Source organism: Gymnodraco acuticeps, unplaced genomic scaffold (genome assembly GCF_902827175.1).
Source record: "Gymnodraco acuticeps unplaced genomic scaffold, fGymAcu1.1, whole genome shotgun sequence".
Lineage (NCBI taxonomy): Eukaryota > Metazoa > Chordata > Actinopteri > Perciformes > Bathydraconidae > Gymnodraco > Gymnodraco acuticeps.
The window spans coordinates 108,117-118,449 of NW_022989748.1; the positions used below are offsets into that span (position 1 = coordinate 108,117).

Sequence of the window (10,333 nt, forward strand, 5' to 3'; positions counted from 1 at the left end):
TCACGAAGTACTCCACTAGCCCCCCCCCCCGTCGACTTTCCTGAAGTACTCCCCCGTTGATAGAAATCAACACGTAATGAATTAAGACCCCACGGTTTGATGATTGATAGGTGTGTGGGCTGTCTTTCATTTTGCAGACATTTTTTATAATAAACATACATAAATGGATATATCCGCCTTCTTTCATTTATCTTTCCATTCCCACAACAATATACATAAAGAAATGGCATATTTTGGACGTAGTTTGAATGGTGATTAATCATGATTAATTATTTTTTAAGCTGTGATTAATCTGATTAAAAATTGTAATCGTTTGACAGCCCTAATATATATATATATAAGTTATAACCAGATGAATGTTATGGATGTTGTTTCAACAGTTCAGGTGTTTAACAGTCTTATGGCCTGTGGGATGAAACTGTTCCTGAATCTGGTGGTTTTATTCCGGATGCTGCGGTACCGCCTGCCAGACGGCAGCAGACAGAACAGTTTGTGGCTGGGGTGATGGGGGTCTTTTATAATCCTGAGGGCTTTCTTCCTGAGCCGCTGGGAGTAAAGGTCCTCCATGGATGGCAGCTCCGTCCTGGTGATGTTCTGTGCAGTTTTCACCACCATTTGTAAAGTGTTATGGTTGATGCAGCCAGTCAGAATCCTCTCTATATTGCACCTGTAGAAGTTGCAGAGTATCCTGGAGTACATGTTGAACCTCCTCAGCCTACGGAGGAAGAAGAGCCGCTGTCGTGCTTTTTTGGTGATAGTGGTTGTGTGAAGAGTCCATGTCAGGTCCTCAGTGATGTGGACAGCGAGGAACCTGAAGCTGCTGACTCTCTCTACCGTAGTCCCATTGATGGCGATGGGGGCAGCAATTACATTGAAGCAGTCGTAGGCAACAAAATACAGTATATTGTTCATTAAATATGTAAGAAAAATCCTTATGCCAAGAAAAATTGAGCAAAAACTCAGTGTAATTAAAGAAAAGGTGATGGCTGTTGTGATTTCAGGCCTGTTTAGTGTCTGTAAAGTTTACCTTAAATTCTCTCTGTAGACTCTCTGATGTTGGGGACGGAGGTGGACCTGCAGCGGGTGGAGAACAGCGTGTTCGCCATGGAGACAGTGTTGAAGGCGTGGCTTCAGGAGCAGGGGGGAGACAGAGAACACCTCCACCTGCTGCTGCCCAGCCCCCTGGATAACCCCATTCCAGGTGGAGTCACTACACACAAACACATGGCATGTTACAATAAAACCTGATTGATTTTCTTAATTAATTAAAGATATATTTGTTACCTGTGAAGTGTGTGTGAAGTGTGACATGCAGGAGCGTCTCATAAGCCCCGCTCTCATCCCCCTGAGCCCCAACCTGGGCGTGAAGACAGAGAGCGTCCGGGACTTCCTGCCCGTCACTAAGGGATCAGCCAATCAGAGCCAACCGCCACGGAGACTGAAAGTAATCAAGTAAGAGACAGGTCTGCAGGGACATTAGAAAGGCTGTTGCTTTCAACTCAGGTGTGAAATTAGGTTCGCATTAAGGCCCCGGCCACACGAGGACAAAAACGGCTAAACGCATAGGATTAACGCAAACGCAATCGCAAAAAAGCTTCCGTCCACACGCAATATTCACCGGATAGTAGGCTTGTTTGAGACGCGTTGCGGCTCGCCTCGAAAGTAGACGAGAATAGCCGATCGCAGCCGGGGGAGGTCTCAAAAAGCTCGCCTGAAGTCGGACAGCTCGGAGTCGGCTTCGTCTTCTTCTTCTTCTTCTTCTTCTCTCGGTTTTTTGGCGGATTGCAAACAACTTTAAGGTGCATACCGCCACCCTCCGTAGTCGGCTTGACTCGATTTGTATTTATAAAGAATGCACACGTGTTTAATCGTTAATGTCAGATATGTACTAAGTAAATACATTTGTTCCTGCTCAAGATTAGATTCAACTTTATTGTTATTGCATATATTACAGGTACTGAGACAACGAAATGCAGTTTAGCTTCTAACCAGGTGCAACAAGCAGTAAAGTGAAAAGTAATGTACACAATCTACAGAATAACATATAGAATTAATTGAATGATGAATAAACAGTGAGGGGTATGCATATACACAGCAGCCTGTGAGCAGTATGAACAGTGTGTATGAATATGCTAAGATATATAAAGTATGAAAACGGTAAGCAGTGCAAGTATAGTATAAAATATATAGATATTAATTTAGAGCCTCGTCACACCCTGATTGGCTAAGAGGGGAAATTAAGGGGAAGGGGAGCTGTGACAGTTAACTAATGTGAATTTGGAAAGGAAGCGAAAATAAGTAACAAATAGTGAGCTATTCCTCCATACTGACACTGTTTCAAATAGTATTGAAACTGGCTTATACATGCATGGGTATAAACAGCTGACATCTTATCTCTCACAAACACACACCTATACAGTGTATTGCAAGTAAATGCACTGATGATAGAAAGTAAACATTCAGGTCAAAACTAGTTGAACAGTTGATTCCCCCAAATGTGCATACATTTTACATTTGCAGAAGCTGCAGTAAGAATGAATGTGTCTGCAGTGTGTGTGTGTGTGTGTGTGTGTGTGTGTGTGTGTGTGTGTGTGTGTGTGTGTGTGTGTGTGTGTGTGTGTGTGTGTGTGTGTGTGTGTGTGTGTGTGTGTGTGTGTGTGTGTGTGTGTGTGTGTGTGGACATTAAAATGAAGCTGGTGGACAGCGGTCGAACCGCTAACAACCTCAGCTTGCCAACAATGATGTCATTCTTCCTCATAATGATTTGTGTGTGCGTGTGTGTGTGTCCTAGCATTAATATACTTGTGGGGACCTAAATCTGTTTACATAGTCACGTGTGGGGACTCGCCTCCCTTATGGGGACAAATTGGAGGTCCCCATGAGGGGAATTATTAATTTTAGGGTGAAGACTTGGTTAGGTTTAGGATTAGGGTTAGGGTAAGGTTAAGGGTAAGGGTTAGGGTTAGGCATGTGTTGGTTATGGTTAAGGTTAGGATAAGTCTCCAGGAAATGCATGTAAGTCAATGTAATGTCCCCTGAAGTGATGTATACATGGTATGTGTGTGTGTGTGTGTGTGTGTGTGTGTGTGTGTGTGTGTGTGTGTGTGTGTGTGTGTGTGTGTGTGGTGTGTGTGTGTGTGTGTGTGTGTGTGGGGACAGTGTTTTGATGAAAACTATTCCAGGAAATGAAGAGAAGAACGATGACGTCTTCTTTGACATTGAAACGTTGACAATACACTTCCAGTGGTCACAGATGATAAACAAATCCACAGAGTGTTTTTCCTTGATTAGAGACAGAAAATTTTTACATTGTCATTTTACATCCACTCGCTTATCAAGGCCTGTGTGTGTGTGTGTGTGTGTGTGTGTGTGTGTGTGTGTGTGTGTGTGTGTGTGTGTGTGTGTGTGTGTGTGTGTGTGTGTGTGTGTGTGTGTGTGTGTGTGTGTGTGTGTGTGTTTCAGGACTCTGCGTGCAGACGGAGTGTGTGAGAGTGTGCTGTACGGCCTGCCGCTGGTGATCCGCCCCACCACCTGCTGGCAGCTGGACTGGGATGAAATGGAGAGCAACCACAACCTGTTCCACGCTCTCTGCCACACACTCAGGGTGCGTTCACTGTCCATTTGCTTACTACAAAACTTTAACAGATGTGGGTTCATTTTTTTATCGTCACACTATAGAATACGATTTTTCTCAAATTGTTTCCTTGCTCTATTTGTGGTAAAATAGCCAGATATCTTTCTCTTTCTTTCTCAAATTCTTTATCAACCCTTTTTACTTTTTTAAACACAATAGCCCCAAGATCAGAAGAGAACAGAAAAAGTCAATTATAATTATTTACTGATGAAATTCCACAGAGCTTTTATAATAATTTAGAAATGCAAACTTGTCACCTTTCGGCGAAATTTGCCGTTTTGAACCCAAAATAGGTCGTTTGTGTTATTCATGTAGATCTGCAATAAAACTATTTTTGGGGTATGGGGGGGTCTGGGACCCGGAGTAACCTGCAGCCGCGAGCTGTTATGTGCCATCATCATGACACGCATGGTGTTCTTTTTTTATATATTATATAATGAAGCGCGAGCTGTGTGCTCGAGTCTTCCTGCCTGTCGGCTCTGCTCATGGATGTATAAGAAGGCTCTGCTGCTCCGCGATGATGGTCTAGCTTCAGCAGCTACATTACCTTGTTCGTTAATATTAACTGTGTGGTCCGGAGTCACTGTGGCACAGACTGGATCGCTGGTGAACAGCTGTTAGAACGGGCCGCTCAGGTGTTCAGAGCAGAGCTCCCTGTCGGAGCGGCAGAGCGTGTTTGTGCACTGAAAAGTTTTTCTGTCGCAATATTATCGTTGAGCTAGCTAGCTAGCATACATTGTCACTATGTGCTAACGTTAGCTTTAGCCTTCGTTTTCTAATAGTTTTTTTCATAGGCTATAAACGGAGGTGGTATAAGTATAGATCTTGTACTTGAGTAAAAGTAGAAGTACTCAGATCTTCTACTTGATTAAAAGTAGAAGTACTCAGATCTTGTACTAGACTAAAAGTAGAAGTACTCAGATCTTGTACTAGAGTAAAAGTAGAAGTACTCAGATCTTGTACTAGAGTAAAAGTAGAAGTACTCAGATCTTGTACTTGAGTAAAAGTAGAAGTACTCAGATCTTGTACTTGAGTAAAAGTAGAAGTACTCAAATCTTGTAGGCCTACTTCAGTAAAAGTAGAAGTACTCAGGTCTTGGACTTGAGTAAAAGTAGAAGTACCAGAATGTAGGAACAATCCTGCAATCAAAATGTTCCTCAAATAAAAGTACAAAAGTATTATCATCAAAATATAGTTAAAGTAGCGACAGTGAAAGTAGTCGTTGTGCAGATTGGTCCATTTCAGAATAATATATATGATATGTTTTATATTGATTGATCATGAAAGTGTTCTCAAAGCTGGTAAAGGTGCAGCTAGTTTGAATGGCTTTGTATACTGCAGGGCAGCTTGTGAATTTACTCCAGGTGGAACTAAAGTCTGATTTAACACTTGATTAGATTTCACGTCATTCATCCAGATCTGTGAAGTCACTAAAGGGATTAAATACAATTTACCTCTGAACTGTAGAGGAGAAGAAGAACAAAGTAGCAAAACATTGAAATACTTAAATAAAGTACAAGTATCTCAACATTGTACCCAAGTAGGCTATAGTACTTGAGTTTATGAATTTAGTTACTTTACACCAGATGCCATAAAGATAGAAAGACTAAGCCTTGCACAGAGGCATGAAAATACATTTTCAAAATGCTCAACAGTGCTGCCAAAATTATAAACTGACTGCTACACAATTAAAATAAATGCTTTTATATATTTTTATTAGATGTGACTCTTTGGCATTTCTGTTATTATTACCACTGCTGCTTTAGTTGTTCTGACTGCTAAAATCCTCTGTTATTCCTCATTTTAAAGCCGATATTCCGTGGGGTAGGGGGGCTCGGATCCTTGTCACCTTTTTCATGCCTGATGAGTTTGCATCCTTGTATATTACATTAAGTTGAATATACATCAGTTTGAGTGACAAAATTGTCATTTCAATCACTCTTCTTCCTCTGATTGGCTCTTTATGTAACTATTTCCGTCTTGTAACATTCTCAGTTCTCCTCTGTGCAACGCAAATGAGTTAAAGTGTTCTATTTTATTGTTTCTCATTTAGAGTCGTGACTTGTTCCTGCTGCTGCAGGTGGAGCCCGTTCAGCGGTCTGCAGCTGGAGGCTCAGGTGTGTGTGTGTGTGTGTGTGTTGTGTGTGTGTGTGTGTGTGTGTGTGTGTGTGTGTGGTGTGTGTGTGTGTGGTGTGTGTGTGTGTGGTGTGTGTGTGTGTGTGTGTGTGTGTGTGTGTGTGTGTGTGTGTGTGTGTGTGTGTGTGTGTGTGTGTGTGGGTGTGTGTGTGTGTGTGTGTGTGTGTGTGTGTGTGTGTGTGTGTGTGTGTGTGTGTGTGTGTGTGTGTGTGTGTGTGTGTGTGTGAATGTAAGAATGGGGTATGGATTAAACTGTCCAACATTATATTTTAGAGACTGATACAATTAATGGGTTAACAGAATATTAATTGCCTGCAATTTTGCTAAGAAGTTTCTTGAAAAATATTTCACAGTTTATGTTTCTTAAATGTGAAGATTTGCTGCTTTTGTTTTTACAATATTTTTAAATATTTCAAATGTTTTGAGTTGTTTCTGCATTAGTACTTTCACTCCTAATAATTTAGGTACAATTTCACACTTGTACTCAAATACTTTACTTAAGTAACATTCTCGGTGCAGAACTTTGACCTGATATTGAGTATTTTCACAGCGTTGTTTAGTATTGTTACTCTTTTTCCACCACTGTAAACATATCAGTCCTTGTGAACGACTGCATGTGTGCATGTGTGCTCCACAGGTGTGACCTCCCACTACGTCCTGCAGCCCTCCCCCTCCCTCTCCCTCCTCCTGAAGCCGGTGGTCTCCAGAGAGCTGCTGCTGCCCTGCTCCCTGCCCGCCCCCCCCCTGGAGCCTGCAGCCGACGCCCTGCACACCGTACAGGTCAGCTGACCGCAGCTCATGGCAACACATTACAGAAGTACACAGGCAGAACTCAAAAAGCAGAAATAGACTCATTTGAATAACTGTTGTGAAAACTGATACCAGGAACACATGGGAAAGCTGTTTCACTGAGGTAGTGTCTGCACAAACAGAAAACCACCTGGAGACACAGTATATATACACATTTATAGATATATGCAGTTATAATGACACAGATGAACGTATGTGTAAGAAATACAAGTATCACAGTACGTTTTAAAGACACATACTACCAAAAATCAATAGTGTTGTTAGGGATTTTTTTTTTCTCTCTTTCATATTTAATGATTTCATCACCCTAAAATAAAATGTAAATCCTAATTAGAGTATTTTTATTATTAAATCAACTTTCTTTAATCGATATAACTCCCTTAATGTGCAGCTACATTTGGCTAACATTAGCATAATATTTTTTTCTCAACATAGACAATTATTTGAAGTTTGAATAACATTTCAGTACAAAATATCTCTCAGGATATTAAATATAATTTAGGCAAAATATGGCCTTATGTGTATGAAGCTCTGTGTCCTAGTTGTTCATAGGGTTTATTTTAACAGGTGCACACTTTTCCAAAGCCCTTAAACCGAATATAAGACAATCAAATGTGTTCTTGTTGTTTCTTATGTCAGGGATGTCTCTCTCAGCTGGATGAGGAGTGTGTGTTCAACCCTCTGTCTCTGAGCAGTAACCTGTACCAGCACCTGAGGAGCAGAGGAGCGTTCTCACAGCCTCGATACCCATACAGGTAGATGAAAATATGATGCAAATAAATCTGTGTGGCCTTTGAGATCATTTTACATCAGTGTCATTACCTGGATGTAATGGGAGTGAGGTCAATGATGAGTTGATATCTGATGATTGTTGATTCCAGGCTCCAGACAGCGGCACACAGAGAGCAGGCTCAGCCAGCAGAGGGGGCTAAAGCCAGCAGACAGCAGCGACAGGTAACACACACACACACACACACACACACACAGCTGTATGGCAGTGTAAAGGTCAGGATGTGGTACTTATAGAAATTAGCACCAACCAAATTTCAACATGGGTAAACACGAGCAATTTGACATAAAGAATATTTGTATAAACCTCATTAAGATTATTTGCTTTACTAACTTCCTCCTCTTGTCTGTCTTCTATATTTACTCAATAGAGGGCAGTGCTTACTATGCAGACAATTCAGAGCATTATTACATGAACATAAACAAGGCCTATGTAATATGTGATCAGATGTATTTATTAGTTTTCTTCTGACTCAGATCAGTAATACGAACAGTTAGTCTTCCTTTTTTTCTAGGAGTGCATAGGATTTACTAAAACTCTTTCAAATACTTTACCTCATGACCGTTTTACCAATTTAATATTACAAAAAAATGAAATGCTTATGAGACAAAAACAAACAAGCTAGTAAAAAAAACATCCATATAAAAATATACTTGCATTAGATTTATGGTCAAACCTGCCATCTCTCTTCCAAGGGGATCTTTTACTTCACTTTTTTAATTGTATCACAAATAAAACATAATTGCAATAATAGAAGTATGAATAATTACAAATGTCTCCTCTTTAATTTGTATATTCAACGGGGGAAGGGGCAAAGCAGGCATAAAAATAGACACATCAGGACCAATATATCATTGAAATATTGAATAATTTGAATAGTTATTTAAATGAAACTGTGAGATGTTAAGCGAAAGAATGTTAAAGGCATCTGGAACGTGACAAGGAGACACTGATTTTATAAAAGGAGTCACAAGATTAAAAGTTTGGGAACCACTCGGTAATCTTTAACCACGTTTAGTATTTTTATAAGATGACCATGAGTTATATGTAAATGTGTAATCAGAAACATAACTAAAGTTGTAAAATAAATGTTGTTCAGAGTTAAAAGTCCAACACCACATTCTGAATTTCAGTGCAATATAAGTTTATCAAGCCGTGTCAAATGTTATCAATGTAGTCTGTTTCAGAAGACTGGTAACAAACGAACCGAGAAACAACTTCTTGACGTTCACATCACTTATTAATATTTCATCCGTCCACGTTTTACGTCATTTCACCCAGAGGCCCACTGTGAGCGGAGTGTAGCCGTTGGCAGTGTGACTCATCAGGTTGATAAGGCTGCTGACATGCAAATAGTTCACTACAGCGGCGAAACACAGAGAAAATGTTCTTCCGCTCTGCTTTTGTTTCGTTCTGTTCTTTGGCACACTCTGATTGTATTCTTATCATAATGTTTGTACATTTGTACCAATGTATGTCTCTGTTTCCTGTCTTAATCTCTCATGTTCCACAAACATATCCTCGTCTCTTTTTATCCCACTCCTTGTTTTCTTCTTCTTTCTTATAAAACCAACAACTGACATTAGCATACAACAGATACAGGAATGAGATAGCAAGAGCCAATGGGATTTGACCATTTGATTTTCCAACACTACTTTTTGTGTCTTTTGAAGCACAAATGCACTTTCCAAAGGTACAAAGCTAATGTTAAAACACTAAGAACAAACTACACCACTGACTTCCCGTTACTAACACTAAGCTAACGGTGGGTTACTGTTCCGTGTGATGAAAACAAGAAGTCAACTTGTATCTGACATCAGCCTTTTTTAAGACACTTTACAGCTTCAACATTCACGTGGAAGTACGTATTTCCTGTCAAAGAACATAATGTGAAAGGCTTGTGTTAACCACAGTATTTATTTCAGGCATCTAACCCAAAACACATACAAAAACCATTCAAAACTAAAGGAACCAAAAGTGTTAAAACGCTGACTCTTTCCAGGTTTTAGGACTCATCTCTGCAGTTCTCTATTATTCAATCAAAGATTTTCATTTCAATCTTTATTTCGAACAGATTACAAAAATAACAAATAACAAATAACAAATGTGAAAAACAGAATACCGTATTGTTAAAATACAGTATTTATCCACATTCATGATAATATTTATATATTCAACAAAAAAAAGTGTTCATATTAATAATAATAATAATAATAAAGATAACAATATATACTAAATATAATTTTGAGTAGAAAACCTGAAATATAAGTGTGTGTTGTCTTCACTCAGCCACAAAACCAGGGGCGCCAACTAGGAATGAGCAACAAGGTCAGAGCCACTGTGGCCCCCCTGCCCTCTGCCTCCTCCCACACCTCCTCCTCTTCCTCCCTGGGACCTCCTCCTGCGAAGGCCTCTCGTCGGGCCCTGACTCTCCTCAGCAGCAGCAGCAGCGGTGGGGGGAACCAACGGGCCCCGGCCCCCTCTCGTCAGGAGGAAGACCATGATGATGAGTCCATGGTTATACAGTAAGAACAGTGGGGGGGGGGGAGAACCTGCCACTTCAAAGGGAACTACGGTAATGCTTAGTCAGGACATTTCTGTAATCGGTCCCCATTGTAACGTTGGTGAGTCATCAGGCAGCTCATAAGGGCTTTAATGACTTTAACTGGAGGGAAACACACACTAATGTGTCTGTAAATACACACAGAACACACACACTGGTTTCCTCTGTATTTAATCTCACCACAATAATAGCTAGATCTGATTTTAACCACCCTCCGTGCATGAGTGCGTGAGAAAGGAAAGTCTTTACATCGCTGAGGCAAGAAGAACTTCCAAAAATGAACGAGGGAAGAAAAGATGAAAAGAAGGGAAACTGTAGGACTATGGAAGCCTGGAGGAGTTAGAAATATTGAGGCAACAACTAAATGTCCATATTTCATCACCCACTTACACACAGCTAC

At 40.4% G+C, this 10,333-nt stretch overlaps 1 protein-coding gene across 1 annotated transcript in view; it reads left to right on the top strand.

The window, feature by feature from the left end:
• The window catches only part of m1ap (meiosis 1 associated protein), a 54,288-nt gene extending 43,955 nt beyond the window's left edge, over positions 1–10,333 (top strand). Inside the window, exons 4-11 of the mRNA XM_034240229.1 lie at positions 1,046–1,201; positions 1,293–1,452; positions 3,463–3,604; positions 5,688–5,751; positions 6,408–6,550; positions 7,220–7,335; positions 7,462–7,534; positions 9,660–10,333. Of these exons, the coding sequence (XP_034096120.1) occupies positions 1,046–1,201; positions 1,293–1,452; positions 3,463–3,604; positions 5,688–5,751; positions 6,408–6,550; positions 7,220–7,335; positions 7,462–7,534; positions 9,660–9,899 (1,094 nt within the window). The 3' untranslated portion in view covers positions 9,900–10,333. The remainder of the gene's footprint in view (positions 1–1,045; positions 1,202–1,292; positions 1,453–3,462; positions 3,605–5,687; positions 5,752–6,407; positions 6,551–7,219; positions 7,336–7,461; positions 7,535–9,659) is intronic.